This window comes from Thermomyces dupontii, assembly GCF_041956625.1.
Source record: "Thermomyces dupontii strain NRRL 2155 unplaced genomic scaffold VTN31scaffold_1, whole genome shotgun sequence".
In the NCBI taxonomy this organism is placed as follows: domain Eukaryota; kingdom Fungi; phylum Ascomycota; class Eurotiomycetes; order Eurotiales; family Trichocomaceae; genus Thermomyces; species Thermomyces dupontii.
In genome coordinates this window covers 3,784,325-3,811,761 of record NW_027192307.1, presented here as the reverse complement: position 1 = coordinate 3,811,761, position 27,437 = coordinate 3,784,325, and the positions used below count along the sequence as shown (strand labels likewise).

Here is a 27,437-nt window from a genome sequence, read left to right as displayed (position 1 = left end):
AATACTTGGAAGCTCTGGATGTAAGCTGTTTAATTTTACCTGGTGCTGCGGCTTGCCAGGGTTTCATTGATTTGCAGATGATCTAGTAATTTTCAACTCCGTAGTGTTTGAGTATGTAAATGGCCATTCTAGCCTCTATAACTAGGGGGTGTTAGTTAAATTGAAATTTCCGAAATTTCCGTGCAACAAGATTGTCTTTCCGGAAATTTAACACCCCTAGCCAATGGTCTTTATCATCTATGAGTGATGGTATCTGTAATACAGATCAATACGTAATGTAACCAATTGACCATGACGTACGAGTACGGAGTACGGAGTACTCCGTACGCAAACTCTGAACATTATTTCGTACGGATTAGTTGCATAGTTACTTACAGTAGTTATTCGCGACCTTCCAAGCTAACTTTAGGCACGGGATTCAGCGGCGGACCGGGACCCGCCCGCATGCCCCCAGCTGCACCGGGACATCTGTTGCATTCTCATCCAAGCAGCTTATGGCTTGTACCTAAGAAGCAAAAGCTCATTGGCACCTCGTGATGAGGCTCTGCCTCGGAATGTCTTGGTGCCAGTCTGTGACTGCCGGCTCCAATGACTCTGGATCATGCTGATTTGACCTTATTACATACCCGACCTGACGCCGATGTCTGTCCACCAGGCTGAAGCGCGCTCTCTGCTCTTGCGCCATTAAAAGTCAACATGAACAGCAATACAGGCGCGGAGGGGCAACCCCTCACTCTGATGGACTTGCCTACAGAACTTCACCTTCACATCTCGAGATATGTTCCATACCCAGACGTGCTGGCTCTGAAACACACCTGCCGTCATTTCTATTATCTTGTCTATACGGGCGTCCACTTGAAGATCGATTGGCTGGTCGAGAGGTTTGAACGAAAGCTCGAGTGTCCCATGGAAAAATGCTCGTTCCGTACGGATGAACAGTTTTGCAATTGGCGCAAAGAGGGAGGATGTGATGGAGTGAAGGAGAGAGGAAATGGGGGGATGGGAGATTAGACGAATTATCGCCAGGCGTAGGCGGCATCTAGAGTGTCGGCCGGGAAAAGGAGGCTGCCTGGTCATCGAGGGTAGGACATGCACGAGAGCGGTGAATCCCTAGTGGTGGATTCGTAGGAACGAGAAGATGAATTTCTTTGGAAGCTGGACTGGATGGCGCGATGAAGGTCAGTTGAATGGATTCCACTCGTTATTCGGCCAGAATTCACGGAGCCCTAATGAGCATCTTCAGCGCTGTACATGGGTGTCAGTTTCCTCCTCACGTACGGTGTCTGGACCTTGATCGCGAGGTATGTGCAACAGAAGACCAGGTAGACCTCTGCTCAATGGGAGAGCACAGGCCATTCTCTGCGCGAAGGTTCGACTCAGATTCCACAGTGCCCTAGTGGTCTTGTGCACTAGCTTTCCATGCATGGGTTCAATCGGTTTGTCGAGCAACGACGTTCGAACATGCGCCGGCTTAGATCCAATATTGACGGTCATCGCGTCCATTACATCAGCGTCGATACTTGGAACATGAAGGCACAACTGCATGCTGGAACAGGCAGTTGTATTGTCTTTTGCTACGTTGAATCCAAGTTAACATTTTGCTGGAAATATTATCAAAGCCATGGCGGCGCACTAATGTTTACACCACGGAACACGCATCAGCTGAATGTTTTGTGTGTTGACCTGACGTCATGTCTACGACACGGTCGGAAGACGGTGGATCGTGGAATGATTACCTGTTGTTCAACTGATACTGCTCACATATGGATTATTGATAATTGATGACTGTTGCAATAATACCGGTTGAGAACTTATAAAAGTTATACAAACCATCCTGCTGAACTACCTTAGTCTTGGAAAGAACACATCTCAGTGCATATTCGCATCTCAGTTCGAGCTTCCTACCACGTCGAGTAAACCGTCGATCATGTCAACGACCATCAAAACGAGCGCTGGCACACAGCCAATTGATCCGTACAAAGCTAAGAATTACGATAATCCGCCTTTGAAGGAGAAGGTCGAGGACTTGGTCAAGTTTATTGAGAACACGAAGTACGGGATGATGACGACGAAAGCGTCTGACAGCGATCTGCTGTCTTCGCGATGTATGTCGTTGGCTGCCACGGTACTGAACCATCAAGCACGTTGGATTTGCTCATGGCAGTAAGAATCAAGCTGAATCACGGTTACCAAACCTATAGGAGCACGGTGGAGTCGACCTCATCTTCCACACCAACCTCTTCTCAGGCAAAACGGCGGACCTCAACGTTCATCCAACAGAGGTCAACATGTCCTTCCTGGACATAGTCTCCGGATCGTGGGCGTCAGTGTCCGGCACGGCAACCATCTTGTCCGACCCGGCCATCGTGCACAAGTACTACACGCCCGCTCTCCAGGCCTGGTTGGGTGACCTCGGGGATGGTGTTCATGACGGCGGCCCTGACGACCCGCGTATCGGCGTGATCCGTCTGGAGGCCAAGGCTGCGACCTACGCCCTGTCCAAGAAGGGCATAATCAGCAAGGCTGTTGAAACGGGAAAGGCAGTGGCCAAGGGCGAGGCACCATCCATTAGTAGGTTGCGGGAGATCACGGAGGCTGAGCTGGCTCAGTGTACGTCTGAACTCCCCCATTTCGGCAAAAGGCAACGGCAACTCAAGGCTGATCGATTTTCCAGGGCGTCAATCACATTCACAGTAGAGCTGCGGTCCCGTGTCAATATCTGTTTCAGAATACCTATTGAATGATGTCCAGGAAAAAACCAATGCATTGTTTTAGGTAACGCGGCTGGTGATATCCTACCCATGAGAAAAACCGCCCGGGTATCCAAGTAGATGAGTGAATGTAATCAGAGAACAATTCGAAACCCTCCAGCAACTAACACGTCATCATAACCAAGACAGCACAGAGATGAAACTTATATGTCAATGGTAAGGTCAGATAAGCCGCAGCGGAAACCGGCCCGGTGCTCGGCCGTCATGAAGAAGCATTGCGCTCGATTTCTGCGTTGTCGCCTGCAGTTTGCGATATGCTTCGCGAATATGGCGCGGCTCGACCGGCGTGCGGCCTTCTTCTGGTGGGTCAAACAAGCCCGTTTCACGCTTTCGTTTCTTTGAGTTGTCACCGTTTCCATTCTCAGAGCCACCCCGGCCCTTCTTCTCACGATCTTCTCGTTCTTTTACTTTCAGAGCTTCCTCCGTCAAGGTCTGAACAATCTCGAACGTAAGGAAACCGAGAATATCCACGATGTCATCATTGGGCTTGGACTCCGTGATAACGCCAAACCCGGCCCACTCACGGAATCGCTTGGCTTTGCGAAAAGTAAATGACGCCTGGCGACAATCTGACCAAAAGACGTATTCCTCCTTGGTCATGTTCTTGGTCCTCTCATCCGCCGTCGCCAGACGTTGTAGCGTTGCATAGTTTTGTTCCTCTTCTTCCTCATCCTCCTCGTCTTCCCGCTCCGGTACTTGAACCGAGTAGAAGCTGTTGACATCCCACGCCAGACCAACTTTAGCCCTCTTCGTCTTCGGCTTCGCAGCAACATCTTGAGGGCCAGCAACTACCGCGCCCGCCAGCGGATCATCAGCCGCCGCAAAATCGGTTGCATCAGCCCCGGCCTTGTCATCCGATTCTTTTACGTTCTTTCTCACATCTTTCCAAGAGAGGAATGTGCGGAGCCGGGAAACTTTGGCCTTATCATGTCGGATCAGGAAGATCAGGTCGTCGGTAGAGATGGATCGGTTTCCTCGTCGATTAGCCAGTGCAGTACTTCGAATGAGCTGCTCCCGTATTAGCGTCGTATTCGCGGGACCGTGCCGAGTGCAGGCAAGGAATCCGACCAACCATTTCTATAACCTGTTGTCGAACAATCTCTTCGATCAATGTGGTCGTCTCTGTCGAGGGCTCGGCCGTCTCGCCTGAGACGAACATCATCTGTCGACGGAGTCCAATCGTTAGCCTTTTTCTGAACTGCTCATTGGTCTCGTTGTCCTCTCGATCCGCTGCAGAAATGCCCTCGGGTTGGGGTCCAACAGAAGGGTCCGGATTCAGTCGGGTCATGATTCCCAGAGTTTGAGAGAACAGTAAGAAAATCATCATCAACATGAAGGAGGATGATCTCCCATGGACGAACAGTGAATGCGGCCAACCGAGTGAATGGAGCACGCGCATATTCACTGTACGGCGGCCCCAACAATAGTCTGAATTACAGCATTCAAGATTCCAGTGACAACAGACAGTGCTGGCTTGAAACTTTGAAGTTCACATAATTGGCCATGAAGGTAATCGACCTTCATTTAAAAGCGGATTGCGACAATAATTGGCAAAGTGAATAAGTCGTACCTGTTGGATTTCTTGCCGGTACTTGGGGAATCGATCGCTGGTCGCCATGTTGCCAACTTCGAATGCTTATACCAATTGAGATACATATAATAATTCGATATCGACAGAGAAGCCTCCGCTTGGATGATGAACAGGAGTACTCGTGAGATGCCCTAAAGGGGCCGCTGACGAGAACGGTCCATCAGCATCCGATGACACTACGGAAAATCATTATTCCGAGCTCCAGGACTTGTTGCAAGACCGCAGTGGTTTCTGCAAGTTCGAATCAACTGGTAAATACTAATATCCAGCAAAGCAAGAATTACCAAAGCACAGAGGTTCAAAGGGGCATCAAAATGCTGTATCTCGTGGGACTGGGTCTCGCCGACGAAAAGGACATCTCTGTTCGTGGCTTGGAGGTCGTCAAGAGTGCAGAGCGCGTTTACCTGGAAGCATACACGAGCATTCTGCTAGTGGACAAAGAGAAACTGGTGCGTGATCTGTGATTTGACGAAGACGATGCGCTCCAAATCCATGGTACTTACTGCATCTGTGCTGCCCGACAGTAGGAATCTTTCTATGGCCGGCCTGTTATCGTCGCCGACCGTGAAATGGTTGAAAACCGCAGCGATGACATCCTAGCTGGTGCAAAGGATGTAGATGTTGCTTTCCTCGTTGTTGGGGATCCATTTGGGTACGCCTTGCGTCTCGGCATTTGTTTGCTGCATTCTAACCGTTTCCAGCGCCACGACCCATACAGACCTCGTCTTGCGAGCGCGAGAGCTGGATATTCCGACGAAGACCATCCCCAATGCTTGTATTATGTCTGCCATTGGTTGCACTGGATTGCAACTGTACAATTTCGGTCAGACAGTAAGCATGGTATTTTTCACCGAGACGTGGAAACCGTCTTCATACTACGACCGCATCAGGGAGAACGTAAAGTTGGGTCTTCATACGCTGGTGCTTCTTGATATCAAGGTCAAAGAGCCGTCACTAGAGGCTCTCGCCCGTGGAAAAATTGTCTATGAACCTCCTCGATACATGACGGTCGCTCAATGCGCCAGCCAAATGCTCGAGACGGAGGAGGAAAGGAAAGAAGGCGTTTATGGACCAAACAGCATTGCAATCGGCGCTGCACGAGTTGGCGCTCCTGACCAGAAGCTTGTTGCAGGGACTCTTCAGGAGCTGACAACCGTTGATATGGGGCCACCATTGCATAGTTTGGTTCTCGTGGGAAAACGGGCACATGATTTGGAGAGAGACTATGTTAGGCAGTTCGCCTTGAACAAGGAGACTTTCGATGCGGCCTGGACAAAAGGATATGGCGCGTCCTGAACTGGATATCGTTGCAATCTCAGATTCGGTATGTCATAAAGAACAGGAACTCTGCCCGCAAGCGACATGCTTGGTCGAGTTGCAGCAACCAGCAACCGACTATGCTCGACCTCAAGCACGCTTTGCGCCAAACAGACTTGTATATCGGTGGTAGCCATCTTGAGATTAGTACTGTTCACATGCCAAAGATTAGAGGTGATGCTCCATTCTGTCTGTAGGACGCACAAGTAGTCGTACTAGTCGGTCGATGACCACTGATACCTCTATTGCTCGATAAAAGACTCCATTAAAGAGCCGCTGACTAAGCATTGGCTTGCTGTAAACCTGTAGCACAAAGTCTGGCCAATCAGCTTCACGGCCCTTGGACTTCCGCGTACCTAGATGGTAGAACTGAACAGCGCCCATGCTGTCCTCAGTACCCATCCTCAGATGACATTGAGAAGGAAAAAAGACTGGCCGCAGTGGCGAAGGCAAGCAGAAGCACAGGTCATGGCTGGAGCCTGATGTCATCTTGAAAAAAGGATCCAAGCTGGTTCATTCGCGAATAGTACTACTCACGAACGCCAATTTTCTGAACGGCCAATTCAAGCAAAAATGGTTGTCTACAAAATTCATGGATTCCGCTGGGTGCGCGCGAAACTCCCAATGAGTATTGTGGTCTACATCGTCCGCAACAACATCGATGATGCAGCGGCGGAGTATATCCAGGAACCTGCAACTACCCGCGTGCTTCTCGAATCGTTCCGGGAGAAGTACCCAGACATCATGGCTCAGCTGCCTGATCTTCAACTCCTGGAGCAGTATGACCCGGAGGACCTCAGTGATGCCGCCGTCAGTCAACCGTATGCTTTCGTTGCGGATCGCGTCGAAGTTTTACCCGACGATGCGCGGCCAAAAAACGGTTTGCACACGGCCATAGATCCTCCTCCGGGTGAGACAGTGTCGCAAGAAGTGCTGGACGGTCTCGCGCGCTTGCGGGACGCGATATCGGATCCCGATGAGGAAATTGGTTGGTGGCTCGTTTACAACGGGGACCCGGTGCGATTTCACTCTGATGATGAGGAGGGATACGACAGCGCAAGTGCCGAATCACACACACCCCAGTCAGATGAGCCTTCGGTAAGCACATTCCCCCTTGATACTTTGCATGCTTAATCATGCTGATGAGTTCCAGCCCGAGCAGCCCGAGCCCACGAAGATTCAAACATTGAGAAAGAAGATTTCATCATGGTTCAACCGTGAACAATAGCAAAATTCAGCATTTAAACTACGAAATATGGCGTGATACAAGAAGTACTCTTACGGACCGATCCTCGGCAGCCTACATCGCAGGTTCCTCCGACGATAGTCTCAAGCGGCTATGAATTTCTTGTAGCGCCGACTTGAATCCATTGAATTAAGTTTTGGGAACAACCAATGAAAGATGCATGGATGCAGCAACGAGATCTTGTGTTGACCACCCAATTTTGGTCCCGAGGAATCCATATACCGACCGACGGCAGCTTGTGACTTGTAGGGCAGCGAATTTCTGCATAGAAAATACTGGCCTTCGTCAGTGACTAAGGGTCATCTCTTTTCCCTCTCTGAGAGTGTAGGAACGCTCAAGCTGGAAAGCGAAGATCGATCGCTTTCACTAGGCCGCTAGGGACGAGATTACTACTGGTCTGATGGTCGACCAATGACACAGTATCTATCGAGACCAAGCAGCGTCGACGATTACGCACAGACAGGGGAATAGTTACTTGAGATAAGTACGATTGTTTTCCCTATGAGGTCGACATGACCTTGGTAAATACATAGTACCTAGTACCCCTTTCCTCGGCTTTTTGATCTCCGTACCACACGTCAGGTCACAAAATGTATGGCGCAGTATGTCGATTCCAGGAGCGAGGCTTGAGCTCAGTCATCGTGTAGCGCCGGTATGGAGGTGGTTTGTTCGGTAGCAACAACGCAGTACAGTATGTACATAGGTAGATCTTGTGTAGAAGACACATAACAAAACCACCGACTTCTGGCAAGCGACGCTAAACTGAATAAGGCAGGGACTGAAAACTCCAACCAAACCGCCCAAACGTTTTCAAATTGAAATTTGCAATCAATCAAATTCGGCTTTGACTGGAATTTTAACAGCTGTAGTTGCTGCTGTACGGAGTACATTTGAACTAGCGGGGGTGTTCTCCACACCTGGACATCGTCCCTGATTCCGGTTCGAGACCCTGAGATGTACGGTACATACTACTGTGTTAGTACTGGCTGCAGTTCGATGCGGACTCGCAGAAGATAATCGATATTTCACAGCCGCAGTACCTAGCATCACTCTGCCCATTACAAACCGCGCGGAGAGCGGCTCATCACGAGGCTGGCAGGGAGCTGATGCGACGCTTGCTTCTTCGTGACTCTTGACGGGATGGTGCTCTCATTCATCCTCGTTCAGAATCGCCAGTGCGTGCTAGTCCAGGAGGATTTTCCCGGTACGGGACTAATGCGAAGCTTTCTGTCAGAGGCAAGACGCGTCTGGCCAAGTGGTATGCACCGTATAGTGTGAGTGACCTGGCCGAGTGGCTTCAATGAAACAACATCTACGAATACTAACAGGCGCCGTTCTTGTCGTTTAGGATGATGAGAAAGTAAAACTCAAGGGCGAGGTCGGTCTACTAGAAATTCTCGATTTCTTTCCGGTCCGAATCCGAACGAGTTGATGCTGATGCGTTTGTTTGATGCTCAGGTGCATCGACTCGTCGCGCCTCGCGATCAGAAGTACCAATCCAACTTTGTCGAGTTCAAGCGCAGCACCAAGATCGTCTATCGACGATATGCTGGCCTCTTCTTCTGTGCGTGTGTGGACGCCAACGATAATGAACTAGCATACCTCGAGGCGATACACTTTTTCGTGGAGGTTCTCGATCAGTTCTTTGGGAATGTTTGCGAGCTGGATCTAGTGTTTAATTTCTACAAGGTTCGACTCGTCCCGCTTGCGTTGGGTCACTTGGAGGCTGACGGGGAGACTCTTTCCAGGTCTATGCCATCCTCGATGAGGTGTTTCTCGCCGGCGAGATCGAAGAAACAAGTAAACAGGTGGTGTTGACTCGACTGGAGCATTTGGACAAGTTGGAGTGAAAGATATGACTTGTATAAATATAATTACTTTCCGTTTGCTGTGTCATTGGATATCATGATCACCCTGGTTGATTAGGGCATAGAGAGCAGGACCGTGTTTCCCGTCTCATTTAGAATACGACTTGGATATTTTCGTGATTGGAAAGCTGCTAGGCGGACGTTTCCATGGTGATTGACCAAGGGATTGGTACAGACACAAATGTGTAGACAGGAAAGATGCCGTGCTCTCTACAATATGGACATCAATGCAGCCAGGAAAAAGCTCGGACATTAATGACATGAATCAGACAGCCTCTCCACAAAACTCCCATGACTGAAACTTTGATGTAGACAACAAAAGGCAAGTTCCAGACAAACATGGCCTCAGGCTAGGCCTCTTCGTTCTAAAGTTCGTAATATCCATCGAAGCCTATACTCTTTCCTCCCGGAACGCAAAGCCAGATATGTGTCGCAAATAACAGGATCTTGGAAGATATCCAATATCGGTTCCAGTTTCTCGTACCGAACGACTCCGTTCTCCTTCCAGTCATCCGGGAGCAGGTCATCAGCTTCTTGGAGAAGACTCTCGATAGCGGATCTGACTGAGGAGCGTGAGTTTTGATTAATCTCGACCAATAGTTGTCGCAGTTCTGCCACAGTCTCCGGGAGTATCCCAGTCCGATGCTGCGGTTGCTGTGAATGCTGTGAATGCTGTGGTTGCTGTGGTTGCTGTGGTTGCTGTGATTGCTGCGGTGGCTGCGGTTGCTGCAGCTGTTGGGGCTGTTGCGGTTGTTCAGTGACAACGGGTACAGGCGATGGTGGCGCTACTGGTGCAGCTGGCGCTGCCTGTCCGATTGGACCGCCTAAATGCCCAAGGCCCGTCGCAAAAGCCCCGTTTCTGAATTCCGCTCCTTTATTATCCAACAGATCCTCCATCATAGTTCGAAAAGTCGGACCGCAGTCCCGGAAGACCGCCAATTGCGGATTATTCCGGAAGTATTCGTCCATGATCGCGCGGTCATTGACAAATGTTTCCTTGTCAGCATCCCAGGTCCAGTCGGAGGCCTGGGCGCGATGTCTCACCCAGAGTTTCCAGTACTGCTTCTTCTTTCTCCATCGGTTCTCGCAATGCTTCTTCTCGATGGGCTGATTTGTGGTAGCCTGTACCGCTGTGACCACCCCGTCCCACCCGGGAGCCTTGAAATTCCCCTTGTCAGACTCAAATCCATTCCTTTTTGCAAACAAAAGCCCGTTAAGAAGCGCATAATCCATTGGTTTCGTCCAGACCGTCCGACCGTAACTAGTAGAATTGACAGCCGGATTTGCCTGGCTTCCTGCCTGGCTCCCTGTGTCAGACGAGTAGTCAGGTTGGGCGTGATAACCGTTCATTCTGCCTTGGAGAGGACGTCTTCGATAGTATTCTTGGCCAAATTATCGTGGTCCTGGCGAGAAAATGACCGGGAACCTGTCCTGTGTGATGAGACGCTCTTGCGCGGCTATGGTGGAGGAGGTACAACCGTGTATCTGGAGCTTGCCGGGGGACAAACTCGGTCAAAATTCATCAAAAAAGTGCAAATATTGAGCATAGCCCCCAATGAACTCATAGCGACAACAGCGGTTCTCGCTGCACGGCGGGACTGCGAATGTTTCGCGGCACTTCGCGTGTCCAGAACATGCGCCAGCTTGGGCGTTTGGAACCGATAAGATACCGTAGGTAAGTAGGAGATAAGATAAGCGATAAGATAGGAGCGTGCCGGCCGCCCCAAACCAATAATATTGGAGAAGCCCGCAGGAACGAGTACAAGACTGAAGATTGTGTATTCGGTATCTGAACGAGCACCAAGCTGTTGAAAATGCCTCCTTCATCGCATACGGTGGGTTTGCATCGAATAGTACCACTTCTGTCTCGTTCTCGTCGCCCGCCGCTGACACTCCGCGCCAAACCCCATCCAGACCAGGCTCCAATCGACACTTCGCCTCCTCATCCCGCGCCTTCGTCTCCTCCAAAAGAAAGACAATGCATCGTCCGTAGCACAGCGGCGCGAGTTAGCGCAACTTCTGGAGAATGGTCGCGAGGCCTCCGCGCGGATCCGCGTCGAGAATGTGATCGCCACCGATATCGCGGTGGAGGTCATGGAAATGGTGGAACTGTATTGTGAGCTGCTGTTGGCGCGGGCGGCGGTGCTGGATCAGCTGGCATTTTCCGACAAGGGCATTCGTGCAAGGCAGAAAGCAAAGGAAGCCATCAAGGCCATGGAAAGTGCAGGGGGAGGCAAGCACGGCTCGACTGCAGCCAGCCAGGACGGGGCGGCAAGTGCCAGCGGCGGGGGTGGCGGTGGCCTTGGTTTGTTTTCGCGGTTTAGTCGCTCGTCGACCACGAGTCAGACAACACTCGCGCAGAAGCAGACCGAGGGCGAACAGTCCATTGATGAAGAAGAAGATGTCTATCTAGATCCCGGCCTTGACGAAGCTGCCGCGGCCATCTTCTACTCCTGGCAGCGGTTCCCGCGCGAAGTGCGGGAGTTGACCACGTTGCGTGCATTGCTGATAGAGCGTTGGGGAAAGGACTTTGCGGCGTTGGCGCAGGAAAATAAAGCCGCGGTTAAGGTTCCCGAGAGGCTCATCAAACGGCTGCGTGTGAAGCCACCATCCCCGGAACTGGTCGAAAGCTATCTCCGTGAGATTGCAAAGGCCTACGGCGTTGCGTGGCCGCAAAACGAGGAGGGTATCAATGAGAATATCCCCGAGCCGGTCCCAACGCCGCCGCCAGAGTATGTGGACGCTACAGGGCAACAAACGACGGGTTCGAGCGATACTGTTGATCAGAAGGGCGCCTCGGAAGTTGACGAGCTTGCGCTGGCCACACCGCCGCGAGATATCGGTCCGCATGATGCCTCAGGGAAGAGTCCCGTGAGTGTCGCCCCGCCAAAACCGAGCAGCGATAATCCGAATCCTCGTGTGCGTGTGCCGGGAGAAGAAGAGAATAAGGCAAGTCCGGTAAGACCGGCACAACAGCGCAAATCTAGCACCGGGATACCGGATGTAGATGAGCTAGCGAAGCGGTTCGCAGCGCTGAAGCGGTAATTCTTACTCTCGTGAGACCTCACGAGTCATACGCAGTGGTTGTTCAATGCACATCTGCCTCCTATGTACTTTTCTATCATTTTCTCTACTCGTTTCAGGTTATTGACGAAGTTACTTCTGCTGCTTGCTGTCCATCTTCTCCAGTTCACGATCAATCCTTTTGAAGCTCCAACTCTTCCAGAAAGGCGGATACAAGAACGGACGCAGATCGAACCGGTTATCGTCCGGTGAATAGTCATTGCAATGCAGCGCGGGCGTCAGCGTCGTCATCTTATGCCGGTTAATAGCATAATAGTGGAAGAAACGTTTCACTTTCTCCCTGTTGATTCCAAGTAAGCCTCAAACTCATCGTACAGATTTGGTGGGAGCAAAACGTACGCAATTTGCCGCGGTTCCAAAACCGGATTGTGGTCGTTTGGTTCGCGCTTGCGCTTGTTTCCCCATTCGTGCACCAGGCGCTGGAACATGCCATATGGTCCTAGTTGGTTGACTTTTCGAAGGCGGCCAAATGCCTATCGTCGCGGGTACGCTCGAGTTAGTTTGTGAACAAAAGAGCCTGGGGCATATTGACTCACCGTGAGTTCGTCATAGGTCATTCCCATATCTGCTTCGTCGGACTGTACATAGGTCTACGGAAATAGTCAGCAGGAAGAATAGAGAAAGGCACAAAGGAAGCAAACCTCGGTAATAGGTTCCAATTCTGCGGTCGGCACCGCAGTAAGGAAGCCATGGAGACAAGGAAGATTGAAATTCTTCTCGGCCCACGCAATGAAGCGCTTTAGATCGGCCTTGTCGATGCTACCGATTGGGTTCTACGGTTGTCAGTATGTTGTCGAAACGCGGAAGGAGAGAACTTACGATGTCGGCGCTCGAGCAGTCGTATTTGGTTAGATATCTAAACAGAGCGTTAATATCATTATCATGGAGTGCTCGCTGAGGGTCCGACAAAAATGCCCGAGCCAATACGTACCCTCGCAGCGATTCCTGAGCAAGAAAAAGTTAGTTCCATACCATCTAGCCAGATAGAGGTGCTACATACGCCAACATTGGCCGATCCCAAAACCAATAGACCACCTCCTCCTGGGCGTCCTCGCGTGGTAGGCAGGAGTTGGGCGAATGAGTAGGCTGCCATATTGTATCAGCGTGCTTGAGATCAATGGACACAAACTTGGTTGAACCTACCAGTCACCATTCTGGACCGTGCTTGGATATTCTGCAGAGTAATATTCTCGGCTACAGAACCACCGTGGACTTTGAACTTAGGCTCGAAGTTCAGTGATTTCACGAGAAGATTCCGCTGTGCCTCAAATACATCGTCAATATCCAAGTTGACATGATATGACCCAATCGCCTCGGCAAGTTCTTTTGCTCTTCCACGAGTTTCTGCAGAGCTCTGCTTAGACATTCCCATGTAGATGGTATGGAAAATCTGATTGCAGAGCTCCTGCGGCGTCTCGGGTAACTTCCCTTCCCCGTATGCGGCAAGCCGTTTGACATCTTTGATCACTTGGCTGTTCCCAGCCTTGATAGCATTGATAACCATTCGGCACATACCAAACACGATTGTAGCGGTCGCACACGAGTCTATTCCACCTGAGAGAGGAACAAGATAGCCGGCTGTGCCGCTTCTCCGAAGATACTGGGGGAACCGAATCAGCGTTGTTTTCAGTAGATGACAAAGGCAACACATACATCCCACAAGTAGGCTCCGGAGCAAAGAGCAATTTCCTCTTCAGCGGAGTAATATCGGGGCTCGATTGGAAGACTGGGTCCACGCTCAAGATTCAGGTCATCCTCTGCCGAACTTAGCTCAAAGGAGGTCTGGATGCGGTGATACTTGGCAGTAGACGCGGCAGCTTGGAGGTTTCGTGATATCATGGATCGATGGGCTCGAACCTCCTCCAGATCAACGGTGGCAGTAACTACCTCAACATCTTGGAGACTGAACTGTGAACCTTGAGCGACAATTTTTCCGTTGACCAAAATCATAGCGGATCCATCGTAATAAAGGCGATCACCATCACAGCCCTGCTGATTGGCATAAAGATAGATGCCGCCATTCTTCTTGGTCGCTTCCATTATCAGCTGCAGCCGGGTCTCCAGTTTTCGGAGTGTAAAGTGAGATCCGCTGCTATTGGTAAAAACCTCAACGCCATCCAGACTCATAGGACCATGGGGGGCGTTCGGAGTGAACAGTTCCTCCTAATCCCACTTAGTACGCGTCTAAGCCTAGGAAATAGTATTATGAGTGAGGTCTTACGCAAGTTTCCGCGCCGATACAAGTGTCGGCAGTTGAGATAACCGCATCTCCAAACGTTACATGGGTCGCGCCCTGCAACTTCTGAATCATTCGAGGTAGCTGGAATTGCTCGTGGTGTCGAGGATGCATCCAGGGAGTGAAATACCTCATCTCCCGGTAATTCCCATCATTGGCCAACCACATCTTTGGCCGGATTAGAAGGATCTTGCCATTGAGGCAGATGACCCGGCAGTTGTACCGCACATTGCGATGCTGGACAGGCATGCCAATGTCAAGCAAAATATCGTAGCACGACTCATCCTTCAGGATCCTTTCCAACATCTCCCAGCAATGCAGGTACAAGTCCTGCTCCAGAAGATGGTCGAGACAGCCATAGCCGCAAATCTCCAGTTCTGGCCCTACCCGGAGTTTCGCGCCGGCCTCTTTGGCCTTGTGAATACTCTCGATGATGCGCTCAGTATTTCCCTCGAAGTCTAGCGCCCATTGATTCAGATTGCACGTCGCAACCGTCGTCAGGTGCCCCATTGTTGGTTCCAGCAGTTTGTTTCCGATGGGGGCTTCTAGGTTGACATGAGTGATCGGTGAGGATATTGACACCGCGCTACCACGCTAGAGTAGTACGAGTACTTACCGCAGTGGATGACATCAATCTTCTTCACCTACACTACAAGCATATCTGAGGTATGGAGGAAACATGACGCTTATCGGCCCGATCGGTTCTTGGCCATGGCGGCACGTGACCAGGACTTTGACTTGGCTCTCGTCAGGGCCAAAAAAAAAAGTTCAAAGCTCTCGATGTACGACGCAAGGAGCATGGAACAGCACACGGGAAACATGTACTTTATGGTTGGAAGCGGGCGGGAGAGGTTCGTCCGCAAGCGTCAGCGACCCAATTCCTACCTAGATAGGTACATAAGTAGTAGGTACCCGTGCTCCAAGGACGCATCCACACGGAATACTCGTTCACTCTCATTATCAGTGTAGGTCTACGGTTGCTGTTACAGTACTAGACCTACGAGTAACGAGGAGTATTTGCTGACTTAACCTACCTGAGGGTATTACTCGCGGAATGAAGCATGTCCCGACGTTGCAAAGGGAAAGCCGCCTTCAAAGGACAGTTTCTCGTCATATGAAGCGTCTTGTTCCATGATACATTCTATTTCTGACGCAATCTGCTCCGTAGGTACCTATAGGAAGTTTCACTGGGTTCTCATCGATAATTGTCTCTTCATTCAACAAAAACCAAATGCACAAAAGCTGGAAGGAAGGATTTTGTTCACTCTGGTATCCAGGATAGCTGCAGGACCTGCAGTCCAGTCAACCAACATTGTGGTGTCTGTTCTGCCAGTCAAGCGCCTGTGCATGGATCCTACCACCTATTTGGTTTATGGAGATACGTTCCCTCCATGCTGGGTGTATCTGTCTCCAACCAGTGAGTAGGATGTTATGAGAATGCGGCCACGGGATAACCTCCCTAGTTCTCGAGCAAGTCTTCTTTCTTCGGCCATACAACGGCTTTTTACCTCTTGTTATTTTCTTCCCCTCATAGCCTTTACCTACTGGAGGGCTAATAGAAGACTTATCTTTGCCCATAGGCACACCTCATATTGTCTGTTGCATTCATTGCATTCCAATCATCAAGACGCAGAGGAGACATTCTGTAGGAACAATGAAGCAGGCATGCAACATTTAGGCATAACCTAGATGCAGTCCAACGACACTTGACCCTAATAATAAGAAGAGTATTTATACAACGAGCAAAGCCACAAATAACGATGCCACTTCTGAGCAAAGAGCCGCAAAAATCCTGCTGCTCATCTCTTTGGATGCTCAACATCTTGAACGTTCATGGTCGAAGTTAACAGGCATAGCTTGGGAGAGCGAAGATGCAATGTAGCAACCGTTACTGGAAAAACGTATGCGGAGGCTGGCCGATTCCAATTCGCACCAGCCTACTGCTTGTCCTCCAAAGAAGCCTTTTGAAGTTCCTCGGCGGCATCAGCAGCGGCATCGTTCTCCGGTTTGGATTCGGATTCGGTACTGGCATTGCCATTGACAGTCCCATTGGCCTGCGCTCCCTTCTTGGATGCACCGGACGCCCGCTGCTGGTATTCTTCCTCCAGACGGGCAATCTCAGCCTTAGCCTTCCGAATATTCTGGTCGATCGTTAGCTCATCCCTGCAAAGCATACATAATAGCAGTATTTGACATACCTCCTCAGTCTTGGCAGCCTGGTCCTTCTTCCACTCAGTGATCTTGGCGGCGAGCTTCTCGATGACTCCAGGCACGTCGGCTTGGCTCATGGGCTGATCAACCTTGATCCTGGCAAAGTCTTCGATGACTCCGAAGCTGAGGTTGAACTTGCCGTCCGTCTGTGCTCCTTGCCCAGCAGCACCACTCTTCTTGCCCTTCTTGCCCTTCTTCCCACCGGTACCGACGAAGTAATCGTCCTCACGGTCCTCCTTCTTGACAATCTTCACACCCTTGATGTCGGAATCGTCGACCTTTCGTCCCACCTCCGCACGCAAGCTATTGTTGTCGGTCTTCTTATCATCGAGTCCGAGGGCAGAAAAATCGTACGATGGGTCAAAGTGGCGAATCAGACCCTGAGCGATGAGAATTTCATCCGTATACGCTGGTCGGGAGGCCTCCTCTAGCTTCTTCTCCGCGATCTTCTTCCGTCTCTCCCGCTCTTGCCTCTCCCGCTCAGCCTTCTGACGCTCCCGGCGAATTCGCCATAGTTCATCCTCATACTCCTTCCAAGCCCTCCGTTGATTGTAGTAGTTGTCCTTGATCTCGCGAATTGCATCGTACTTCTTCCGTTGCTCCTCCTGCAACCGAGAACGCTCATCACGCAGAGAGTTGAGGTTGTTTGCGGCGGCGTCCTGTTCTGCCTTGATCTGATCCAACTCCTTGTAAATCGCGTTCAGCTTGTCTTGAAGAGCACGTGCTTCTGGGTTGTCGAGAGACTTCCTCAACTGAGCAATCTGGGCCTTCAAGTCGTCGATCCCCTTCTGGCTGTCGTTCAAGGCGGCAAAGCTCTTTCGTTGCTTGCGCAGGTTTGAGATGTCTGACAGCGCCTTGCGCTCATCCACCAGACGCATTGTGCCAGAGTCAACCTGCTTCTCCAGGCGAGCAATCTCCCGATCAATCTCCTCGACATTTTTGAACCCGATCTTGCTGCGCGAGTTGTTGTGCTCGGCTATACGGGCCTTGAGAGTCGCTTCGAGGGCATTGATTCTTTCCTGGACACTAGCCCGAGATGATTTGAAACCCTGCTGCTTTTGGCGAATGGCAGCGATTTCAGCGCGGAGTTCTTTCTGTCGCTTCGCGGCGGGAGAGTCCTGACTGTTGGGCTTGGCGTTTTCAATCTTCGCTTTGATTTGGTTCTATTCACGACCACGAATGCAGGTTAGCCGTCGACATCCTGATTCACGGGAAATGGAGTGCGTTGCGAACCAGTTTCTCCTGAACCGCTGCATGCTCTTTCTCGGCTTGCGCCAAACTGGCCTTGAATGCCGCCTCATCGGGCTTCTGGGGCTTAGGCTTGTGCTCAGAGGCACGGGGCGCAACTGTAGCGGCGGCGGCAGCCATTGAGCTAGACGCGACAACCTGGCTTTCGGTCAGAGATGTGTCACTCAAAAGGGTAACTACTCTCTGCTGAAGGAGTACTCCGTACTTAGGATCGGACCGCCAATGCCACGGGTCTGAGATAAGTCCGAGCAACGAAGTCGCGGGGGCGCGATATGGGGAACGAGAAATCTAGCAAGGCGACTCAATGGCACAAAGGCCGTAGATAAATTGTATAGTTGTCTTGCGGAGATCTTGAGTGAGTAAATCTGTCCTCTTTTTTTTCTCGGCTTTTTCCAAACGTCTTCACCTTGTGGCTTTCGCTCACCGCCCGCCAAGACTGCGAATCAGGTTCGTTCTTTAGCGTGGAAATCTTTCGCACTTCTTTCATTCCTTGTAAGAAGCTCTGCGAAGTGAGATACTTAATTCAGCCATCTCGGGCATTCTCCGCTCCACTTTGCTTGCGAACTCGTCGCTGCCATCGCCGAATTCTCAAACAGGTTACAGACTGGAATTCTCTGACCACCAGCTGCTGCCAAACTCTCCATCTATATCTGCGCCGTCGTGCGCAGCTCATAACCTGCAACCATGGAAGACGAATACTCTTCTGGCTCGCAAGAGGCCGAGCGCGAGATGGCCCGGATGTGGCGGACTTGGAAGACGGTCCATGAGATGCTAGCAGACCGGGTATGGCATAGGAAAGAAAGGCCCGAAGTTGAAAGTGGCTAACAAATGGTCATGCCTTAGGGTTACGAAGTATCAGAAGACGAGCTGCAGATTTCGTACGATGATTTTAGATCGAAATACTCTGATCCTATGGGATATGTCGAGTAGGTCATCACGAATCCGTCCGATCTGGCGTAGCTTCGTCGAATCAATCTAACATGATGGCCGAACTGCAGCCGTAACAAGATGAAAATCGTTGCTCGTCCGACTGACGCGATGTTGGCCAAGTACACGCCACTACCCACCAAAAACAACCCAGAACCAAAACCGGAATGCGGGACTATTTACGTTGAGTTCTGCCCGGACGCATCAGGTGTTGGGACCAAGCAAGTGCGGAACTTCAACCACACTGTGGATGAACAAAACTACCACTCGGGCATCTTCATCACCCGGACTCCTATCTCACCGTCAGCCATTCGACTACTCAACAGTATCCCTGGCCATATCTGCGAACACTTCCAGGAGCAGGATCTCTTGGTCAACATTACCCGACACGAACTTGTTCCCAAGCACGTTCTGCTAAGCCCTGAAGAAAAGGCTCAACTGCTAGTACGATATCGGTTGAAGGAGTCTCAACTTCCACGAATCCAGGTGTCAGATCCTGTGGCACGGTATTTGGGCCTTCGGCGAGGCCAGGTCGTCAAGATCATCCGTAAAAGTGAAACCGCCGGTCGATATGCCAGCTACCGATGGGTTATCTAATTCATAGTCAGGAAAGAAGAGATATCAATGACAAATGTACAATGTGTTCTCAGTTATCTTTTCGGAGTAGGCAATCATGCGTCTACAAGCTAAGTAGCTTCTGCTGCGAGGCTTGAGGCATCCTCACACGTTGACTTCTCCATCTTCCCTCGAAACTGAAGTTCTATCCGAGCTTTTGCTCCAAAATCTCGAAATTTCAGAGAACTAAATGAATGTGGCCTTGGATCGGCCCGATGATCATCCGGTAACTTTAGTATCAATACTGTATCACATAAACCTCCCCACTGGGAAGCTCCACCGCGGACAGGATCCAAAAAATTCAGGTCATGTTCACTGAGCTTTCGCAACTGGGAACTTGACTGTGAGCAAGCGGAACAATGGGTAAGAGAGGTAAAAAGGTATGCGCTGCGCATTGTTTTTCGCTCAATCCTTTCCTCTCAAATACCCAAAGAAGTTCTCCATGCCGTTGCTAATCCAACGCCGACAGTTCGGTAAAAAGAAAGGCGGCGGCGGCGGCGGAGGCCAGAGACGAAGCTACGAGCCGATTCAGAAAACCAATGAAAAATTTGAGCGATACTACAATGAACTCGGAATTATTCCAGAAGAAGAGCGCGAGGCCTTTTGGGAGGCTCTGCGAAGAGATCTTCCCAACAGCTTTCGGTTCACGGGTTCGAGAGGGTACGTCATAGCTCGGAGAAGGATCGCGCCTGAACTGGCTACTGATGCGGAGAGTCCAGCCATGCGCTCGCATTACAGCAGCGTCTCAAGGAATACTATATTCCCAGAATAACATCGATCACCTATGAAGGCAATTATGTTGACCCCCCGCAGCCAGTGCCTTGGTATCCGGACCAGCTCGCATGGTGGATGACTACCCCTAAGAATGTGATTCGCCGCTTCCCGCCCTTCGCCTCATTTCAAAAGTTCCTTGTCGCAGAAGCGCATGTGGGCAACATCACACGGCAGGAGGTGGTCAGCATGATTCCACCTTTGCTTCTCGATGTCCGACCCGGGATGGTGGTGTTGGACATGTGCGCCGCTCCAGGCAGCAAGGCCGCTCAGCTCATGGAGATGATCCACGCTGGAGAGGAAGACAACATCAGGGTTGCTGCTCAGAGAATTCAGCAGGGAAACGAGGCTGGTCCACTGCCTGAGGGCCTGGAGGATGATGGGAGAACCACAGGCCTGCTCATTGCAAACGACAGCGACTACAAGCGTGCACACATGCTGATTCATCAAATGAAGCGGCTCAATTCACCGAATCTCATCGTCACCAACCATGATGCCACCATGTATCCGTCGATCAAGCTTCCTCCTCCGCCGGCACCGGATGGCAAGCCCCCCAAGAATGTCTATCTCAAATTCGACCGCATACTCGCAGATGTCCCTTGCTCTGGTGACGGCACTGCGAGAAAGAACATCAACGTCTGGCCTGACTGGGTCCCCGGCAACGCGATGGGATTGCACGTGACTCAGGTTCGCATTCTTGTGCGTGCTCTGCAAATGCTAAAAGTAGGGGGAAGAGTCGTGTACTCGACGTGCAGCATGAATCCCGTCGAAGATGAGGCCGTTGTTGCCAGTGCGATCAGTCGGTGTGGAGGTGCAGCTTCGGTTGAGATCGTTGACTGCAGCAACGAACTGCCAGCTCTGAAACGTGCGCCAGGGCTTCGAACTTGGAAAGTCATGGACCGAGAGGGACGTATGTGGGGTAGTTGGCAGGAAGTTGATGCCCATCGGGCGGAGCACGGTATCGACGGCCTTGGTCGGTTAAGCCCAACTATGTTCCCCCCAGAAGTGTCGCTGCCGCTGGAGAGGTGCATCCGTGTATATCCACACTTGCAAGACACGGGTGGTTTCTTCATTGCTGTGTTGGAGAAAAAGTCCGAAATCAGAGCTAAGCCCGAAGACACGAGCAAGACCATCCCTAAGGCTTCCGTCGCCGCTGTTGCGGAAGAATTAGACCGCAAGAATCGCAATGGCGCTGCAGAACCACTGGAAAAGATCAATGCCCTTGATGAGATGGTTGAGCCGAAGAATGACGGAGATGGAAAGAACGCAACTGTGGCAGAGGCAAGCCATCAGCCCTCGTACACCACGAGTTTGGGCGGACCGGCATCTCCAGAGAAGCGGTCCGGTGACAGTCTTGAGGATCAAATGCCTAGCAAGAGAACGAAGGTCCAAGGTGACACGGAAGCCATCGTTGGCGATCGGCCTGTACATCTTCCATCAGCTACAGCGACTCAAGGCGGGGACAAATCAACAGAAGCGTCTAAAGCAGAGCAGACCCCTGAGCCATCCCGCCAAGAACCAGCTTCACAAAAGAAGAAGGGTCAACAGTTCGAAGAGCCTTTCAAGTATCTCGATCCCAACTTGGATGAAATTAATGAGATTTACCGCTTCTACAACATCTCGAACCGTTTTCCGCGGGACCGCTACATGGTCCGAAACGCGCAAGGCTCTCCGACCCGGACCATCTACTACACTAGCACCTTGGCACGAGACATCCTGACCGAAAATGAGGGACGGGGCATCAAGTTCGTGCACTGCGGTGTGAAGATGTTTGTGAAGCAAGAAGTTCCTCGGCCGGACGTCTGCCGGTGGCGGATCCAAACCGATGGGCTGCAGATCATCGAGCCCTGGCTAGGGCCGGAGCGGTCGACCACACTACGCCAGAAAGAACCCCTTCGGCGTTTACTGATTGAGATGTTTCCCAGAGTGGATGGCAACGCATGGAGGGATTTGGGAGAAATTGGCGAATGGGCACGGGATATTTCACTGGGGTGCGCGGTGCTGCGTATCGAACTCAACGACTCTCCGAACGGTATCAGGTAAGTGGCCAAGTTGGCAAAAGGCCATTGAATTACGCTGATCGCCGATGCGACAGTGAGCGCATGGTCCTTCCTACATGGCGATCGCTACGCTCTTTGAATCTGATGTTGCCAAAGGAAGACCGGCGCGCGCTGCTCCTGCGCCTCTTCAACGACGAGACGCCTCTCGTCAACACTACGCAAAAGAAACAACAGGCTGCAGATGATGATTCGGATGTCAGTTCGCCTGTGGAGACGAGACCGGAAGCTTCTGATGAGGAGACTTCCCCCGCCGAAAAGGACCAGGACATCAAAAACGAGGAGGAGATTATGAAAGAAGAGAATCTCGAACTAGGGCAAAAGGAGGCGGGTGTAAGGACGTCACGGGAAACATTCCAGCATGACCGTGATGAAGAGGACAAATTCAATGCGACTGTATAGTTAGCTGGGGTCCTGCTTGGAACCGGTGGCTGCCGAAGCTGTACAAAATGATTTTTATGATGTGTGATTTTGTCCTGTAATGAGTTATAGACTAGGTACATCTGGAATCTTCATGTATGTAACCGAGAAATTAGGCCCATTTGACCTTCACGTTCGGTCATGTTTGCACCGCTGAGTGGACGGATAAAATCTGATACAATGCCGTCCGGGTAGGGTTCCGAACCTTAACCCTAAAGAAGTCGCCTTTCCATCTTTCCCCGGCCGGAATACACTCTATAATTGGAGGGTGTAACACACTGAACCTTAAAAAGATGGTTCTCAATACTGTCATGCCTGCGGAGAATGCCATCGTGCAGACTTTCCGTGGACTAAGATGTTGGTCACTGAGGGGCAGCAAGGGCCTACTCGGAGTCAGCCGAGGTAAGATGGACGGCGATTTCCAAGCTCGCCAAATTCCGAGAATGTCATGGAATTCAGCAGATACATCGAATCGTGCCTACCTGGTAGCTACCTTAACCTAGGTAGCACTAAGTTGTATAAACAACAGTAGTATGAACTCACAATGGCAATTAAGTGGGACTTGTATGTAGACCATTGACGCATGCCTTGGTTCAGGTTGAGAAACGTCATCGAGCGTCCACTGCAGTGAGAAACAACGGGCGGTCTAGCATCTTCACCCCCTCATTGACAGCTCGGTCATTCGCAGCTCGCGATAAAAGTATCCGACGGTGTTGGATTGCTGAGAATAGTATGTATCTAGTCTGGACATAATCTTGGCAGTTGTCCACATCCTTTCTGTTCGTAATCAGATGATTGGGTGGTGGAAAAAAGGCGTTGGAACAAGATCGGACAAGCTTCTCAGATCCATTTCGGACCGAGTCGGTTAAATTCTTCAAGCTCCTCCACATATGTAGTACTTTCTTCTAACATGAACAATCAAACATTGATCGACTGCCAATGGCTGGAACTGCTCGGTGGTCTATTCACCCGAGAATGTTCGGTATCGCACTCCCCGAGTGGCGTTGTATAGATACTAGTTGTATTTGTCGTTTTGCCGCGACGGATGAGCTGACTAGCACCGCTGATCTTCACCCCGCATGGCAGTTAGACAGAACAATTCCCCATGGGGATATGGATACTAGGGCATTTCTCCTGTTGAGTGGCAACATATAAAAAGGTAGTCTGTACCCCTAGCTGTCAAGGACATGTCCAGATACTGTTTCTTTCTCATGCGGAAATAGTAGAATTCGTCGCCTGGGAAAGTATGTATGAACTGAATCAAATTTGAGCTGTCAAGATGAAATTCCTCTCTGCGCTGAGTGTGCTGGGCTTGCTTGTAGGTCAAGCTGCAGGCAGCCCGATCACACACAGAATCGGTGGATTCAGCATCACGGAGCATCCGGACCCTGAGAAGCGAGCCGCCATTCAAGACATTGTATGGCAAGGTATTCCATAAGCATGAGTCGGGAGGTCTGACAGAACAATATAGGTGACATGGGACAATCAATCCCTCTATATCCATGGAGAACGCATCATGATCTTCTCGGGTGAAGTTCACCCATTCCGGTAGGCATCCCTTTGACCAATTTGCCTTGGAGAATACATATCGCTAAAATGCATATCAGTCTTCCAGTCCCATCGCTCTACCTGGATATATTCCAAAAGATCAAGGCCCTCGGTTTCAATACCGTGTCGTTCTATGTTGACTGGGCGCTGCTCGAGGGCAAGCCGGGATCGTTCAGTGCGGAAGGGATCTTTGACTTGCAGCCCTTCTTCGACGCTGCCAAGGAGGCTGGGATCTATCTCATCGCTCGGCCGGGTCCCTACATCAATGCCGAGGCTTCCGGGGGAGGGTTCCCAGGATGGTTGTCGAGAGTTCGGGGCCAGCTGCGCACCAGTGCTCGAGATTTTATGGAGCCAGCGAATCGGTATGCATGCCACGTTCCTGTTCTCGATCACTGCTCACATACTACTCAGATATACGACCGAGATATCGAAGATCATTGCAAGAGCCCAGATTACCAAGGGTGGCCCCGTGATTCTCTTCCAGCCGGAGAATGAGTATACATACTTTGAAAACACCGAGTTCGACCCGGAATACATGCAGGAAATCATGGATGTGGCGAGAGATGCTGGAATCGATGTTCCGTTCATCAGCAATGACGCATCGCCAAGGGGTCATAACGCACCAGGGACAGGCGTTGGAGCGGTTGACATTTATGGACACGATAATTACCCGTGAGTCGATCCTCTTCTCTCTAGGAAGAGTCGGGCGGCACTAACCAGAAACGCAGAGTCGGATTTGACTGCGTATGATCCGTGATTTCCACGATGCTGATGGTAGACGGAATACTGACAACATCTAGGGCAATCCAACAGCATGGAGACCGGACGGACTTCAGACGAATTGGCGTGAAAAGCACTTGGAACAGAGCCCCAACACTCCGTTCGCTCTTGTCGAGGTACGGCTGAGTTCTGATTCTGTTGTGCGCGGATTGACACCAGTTTAGTACCAAGGCGGCTCCTTTGATCCGTGGGGAGGAGCTGGTTTCGACAAATGTGCCGCCATGACCAACTGGCAATTCCAGAGGATTGCATACAAGCAAGCCATGGCCGCTGGCGTGGCTATTCTGAACATCTACATGGCAAGTCTTACATCTCAATCTGACTACATGTGGCGGACGCGCTGACTCGAGCAGACTTATGGCGGCACGAACTGGGGCAATCTGGGTCACCCCAATGGCTACACGTCCTATGACTACGGCGCAGCCATCACCGAGTCGCGCAGCGTCTCCCGTGAGAAGTACAGCGAGGTCAAGCTGATTGCCAACTTCCTCAAAGCCTCGCCGTCTTACCTGGAGACTGTTCCCGAAAATGCAACCACTGGAGTCTACACCGACGCAAGCGACCTCACGGTGACACCCCTCATTGCAAGGGGCAAAGGTGCCTCGTACTATATTGTGAGGCACACGGACTACACCAGTACGGCGGTAACCCAGTACAAGTTGAAGCTTCCTACGAGCGCTGGGGAGTTGCAGATTCCTCAGACTGGTGGATCCTTGACGCTCAACGGACGCGACTCCAAGGTTCATGTCGTGGACTACGATGTGGCCGGGAAGAAGATCCTCTACTCGACTGCAGAGATCTTTACTTGGAAGAAGTTTGCCGACTATTCCGTGCTGGTCGTCTACGGAGGCCTCGGTGAGCACCATGAAATTGCCGTCTCGACCAAGGCCAAGGCTTCGGTGCTCAGCAATGAGGACAATGGCATTACCACCAAGGACGTCAAAGGCTCTCTGGTCATTTCCTGGGATGTGGTTCCTTCGAGGGGCATTGTCAAAGTGGATGACCTCTTGATCTTGCTGCTTGGTATGATTCCAGTGACAATAGTGCTGACGTTGTTGTACTAACGCTTCTCTCAAGATCGTAACTCGGCGTACGATTACTGGGTTCCGGAGCTTACGAGACCAGGAGAGCCTGCCTACACTACACGGAAGAGGACTGACGCATCGATCATTGTAAGATCCAAGTATCTCGTGCGGACGGCCTACACCAAGAACAAGGAGCTTCACATCAAGGCAGACTTCAACGAGACGACCACGGTAGAGGTCATTGGAGCGCCCAAATCGGCACGGAAACTGGTCATCAATGGTGTCAACTACAAGTACGACGTTGACTCGAATGGCTTCTGGACCACCACCGTCAAGTACAAGGACCCTGAACTCAAGCTGCCCAAGCTGAGCAAGCTTGCGTGGAAGGCGATCGACAGCTTGCCCGAACTCTCGTCCAAGTATGACGATTCTGCCTGGACGGTCGCCGACCACAAGGAGAGCAACAACACTCTGTACCCGCTGAAAACGCCTGTCTCTCTCTACTCCTCGGACTATGGATACCATACGGGATATCTCATCTACCGGGGCCATTTTGAGGCCACCGGCGAAGAGACCGCGCTGCGCGTGCGCACTATGGGCGGCTTTGCTTTTGGCGAATCCGTCTGGCTCAACGACACGTTCCTCGGATCGTGGGCAGGAAATTCTGTTTCGGCGGACCACAACGGCACCTACGAATTGCCCAAGCTAGACAAGGGCAAGCACTACGTCCTTACACTCCTCATCGACAACATGGGGCTTGAGGAGAATTTCAACGTCGGTGCAGACATGCTGAAGAGCCCCCGTGGCATTCTCGAGTTCGAGCTTGTCGGTCGTCGTCCTGAGGATATCTCGTGGAAGTTCACCGGTAACCTAGGAGGCGAGGACTATCAAGACAAAGTCCGCGGTCCGCTGAACGAAGGAGGGCTGTTCGCTGAGCGGCAAGGATGGCACCAGCCGGCTCCGCCGAGTCGGAGCTGGAAGTCGTCCAGCCCGTTCGATGGGATCAAGGAGCCCGGTGTCACGTTCTACACTACGTCGTTCGATTTGAACATCCCGTCCGGATATGATGTACCCTTGTACTTTGTCTTCCAGAACAACACTGTTCCGGAGACATCGCAGCCACAGCAGTATCGAGTTCAGCTCTATGTCAACGGGTATCAGTTCGGCAAGTATACGAACCATATCGGGCCGCAATCGGAGTATCCGGTTCCCCCGGGGATCTTGAACTACAAGGGCAAGAACTGGATCGCCTTGTCGCTCTGGGCGCACGAGAAGACTGGAGCAAAGTTGGAGGGCTTCGAGTTGATTGCTCGCACACCGGTCGTCACGTCGTATTCAGAGGTCCAGGCTCCGAAGCAGCCGAAGTACAAGAAGCGGCCGGGTGCATATTGAGAGTTGTGTCACTGTTGACTGAGAACGGTGTATAGTGGGCTAGCAGCACTTGATACTACCTACTATGCAATTCAATTGATAGGAACTTTGTCTTCAAAATGTAAACTGTCCAGTGTACGAAAGAGAACTGTTCTCGCTTGAAAGCGGTTGAAAGAGTTCGGAATGCCAAGCAGCATGTCAGAGACTGCATGGAAACAGAGACTCTTATAATGGCCAGCAGCCTGAGACCGCATCAGAAAGAGTTGAAGGTTGAAAGAAAGCTGAAAATGAGACATGGGAAGAAGAAATGGGCGCGAAGGTAAATACGAAAAGTACTGCAATTGTCCGAAA

At 51.2% G+C, this 27,437-nt stretch overlaps 11 protein-coding genes across 11 annotated transcripts; 7 read left to right on the top strand and 4 right to left on the bottom strand.

Annotated features, from left to right (window-relative positions):
- Nucleotides 1-2,933: 2,933 nt before the first annotated feature.
- Nucleotides 2,934-4,389, bottom strand: VTN31DRAFT_1434 (uncharacterized protein; the record flags this gene model as incomplete). Its single annotated transcript, XM_069401491.1, has 3 exons — nt 2,934-3,779; nt 3,844-3,933; nt 4,342-4,389. 3 exons carry the CDS (start codon nt 4,387-4,389, stop codon nt 2,934-2,936), a joined length of 984 nt encoding a protein of 327 aa, XP_069264290.1.
- Nucleotides 4,390-4,676: 287 nt separating this feature from the next.
- VTN31DRAFT_1433 (uncharacterized protein) lies at nt 4,677-5,658 on the top strand (the record flags this gene model as incomplete). The annotated part of the gene is made up of 3 exons (XM_069401490.1): nt 4,677-4,811; nt 4,890-5,014; nt 5,064-5,658. 3 exons carry the CDS (start codon nt 4,677-4,679, stop codon nt 5,656-5,658), a joined length of 855 nt encoding a protein of 284 aa, XP_069264289.1.
- Nucleotides 5,659-6,252: 594 nt separating this feature from the next.
- On the top strand, nt 6,253-6,907 carry VTN31DRAFT_1432 (uncharacterized protein; the record flags this gene model as incomplete). The annotated part of the gene is made up of 2 exons (XM_069401489.1): nt 6,253-6,777; nt 6,833-6,907. The coding sequence occupies 2 exons, from the start codon at nt 6,253-6,255 to the stop codon at nt 6,905-6,907; spliced, it is 600 nt and encodes a 199-aa protein (XP_069264288.1).
- Nucleotides 6,908-8,065: 1,158 nt separating this feature from the next.
- On the top strand, nt 8,066-8,775 carry VTN31DRAFT_1431 (uncharacterized protein; the record flags this gene model as incomplete). Its single annotated transcript, XM_069401488.1, has 5 exons — nt 8,066-8,100; nt 8,160-8,199; nt 8,274-8,303; nt 8,384-8,614; nt 8,674-8,775. The coding sequence occupies 5 exons, from the start codon at nt 8,066-8,068 to the stop codon at nt 8,773-8,775; spliced, it is 438 nt and encodes a 145-aa protein (XP_069264287.1).
- Nucleotides 8,776-9,138: 363 nt separating this feature from the next.
- VTN31DRAFT_1430 (uncharacterized protein) lies at nt 9,139-10,026 on the bottom strand (the record flags this gene model as incomplete). The annotated part of the gene is made up of 1 exon (XM_069401487.1): nt 9,139-10,026. The coding sequence occupies one exon, from the start codon at nt 10,024-10,026 to the stop codon at nt 9,139-9,141; it is 888 nt and encodes a 295-aa protein (XP_069264286.1).
- A 581-nt stretch (nt 10,027-10,607) lies between these two features.
- Nucleotides 10,608-11,838, top strand: VTN31DRAFT_1429 (uncharacterized protein; the record flags this gene model as incomplete). Its single annotated transcript, XM_069401485.1, has 2 exons — nt 10,608-10,628; nt 10,708-11,838. The coding sequence occupies 2 exons, from the start codon at nt 10,608-10,610 to the stop codon at nt 11,836-11,838; spliced, it is 1,152 nt and encodes a 383-aa protein (XP_069264285.1).
- Nucleotides 11,839-11,949: 111 nt separating this feature from the next.
- Nucleotides 11,950-14,623, bottom strand: VTN31DRAFT_1428 (uncharacterized protein; the record flags this gene model as incomplete). The annotated part of the gene is made up of 10 exons (XM_069401484.1): nt 11,950-12,157; nt 12,217-12,350; nt 12,414-12,467; nt 12,519-12,650; nt 12,697-12,733; nt 12,809-12,822; nt 12,878-12,963; nt 13,021-13,477; nt 13,531-14,040; nt 14,099-14,623. The coding sequence occupies 10 exons, from the start codon at nt 14,621-14,623 to the stop codon at nt 11,950-11,952; spliced, it is 2,157 nt and encodes a 718-aa protein (XP_069264284.1).
- A 1,427-nt stretch (nt 14,624-16,050) lies between these two features.
- On the bottom strand, nt 16,051-17,692 carry VTN31DRAFT_1427 (uncharacterized protein; the record flags this gene model as incomplete). Its single annotated transcript, XM_069401483.1, has 3 exons — nt 16,051-16,254; nt 16,312-17,487; nt 17,558-17,692. 3 exons carry the CDS (start codon nt 17,690-17,692, stop codon nt 16,051-16,053), a joined length of 1,515 nt encoding a protein of 504 aa, XP_069264283.1.
- Nucleotides 17,693-18,256: 564 nt separating this feature from the next.
- On the top strand, nt 18,257-19,096 carry VTN31DRAFT_1426 (uncharacterized protein; the record flags this gene model as incomplete). The annotated part of the gene is made up of 3 exons (XM_069401482.1): nt 18,257-18,355; nt 18,416-18,498; nt 18,571-19,096. The coding sequence occupies 3 exons, from the start codon at nt 18,257-18,259 to the stop codon at nt 19,094-19,096; spliced, it is 708 nt and encodes a 235-aa protein (XP_069264282.1).
- A 377-nt stretch (nt 19,097-19,473) lies between these two features.
- Nucleotides 19,474-22,344, top strand: VTN31DRAFT_1425 (uncharacterized protein; the record flags this gene model as incomplete). Its single annotated transcript, XM_069401481.1, has 4 exons — nt 19,474-19,494; nt 19,584-19,774; nt 19,834-21,924; nt 21,981-22,344. 4 exons carry the CDS (start codon nt 19,474-19,476, stop codon nt 22,342-22,344), a joined length of 2,667 nt encoding a protein of 888 aa, XP_069264281.1.
- Nucleotides 22,345-23,641: 1,297 nt separating this feature from the next.
- Nucleotides 23,642-27,107, top strand: VTN31DRAFT_1424 (uncharacterized protein; the record flags this gene model as incomplete). The annotated part of the gene is made up of 9 exons (XM_069401480.1): nt 23,642-23,779; nt 23,834-23,910; nt 23,970-24,272; nt 24,322-24,582; nt 24,639-24,654; nt 24,711-24,806; nt 24,855-24,989; nt 25,044-25,713; nt 25,768-27,107. 9 exons carry the CDS (start codon nt 23,642-23,644, stop codon nt 27,105-27,107), a joined length of 3,036 nt encoding a protein of 1,011 aa, XP_069264280.1.
- Between the last annotated feature and the right edge of the window lie 330 nt (nt 27,108-27,437).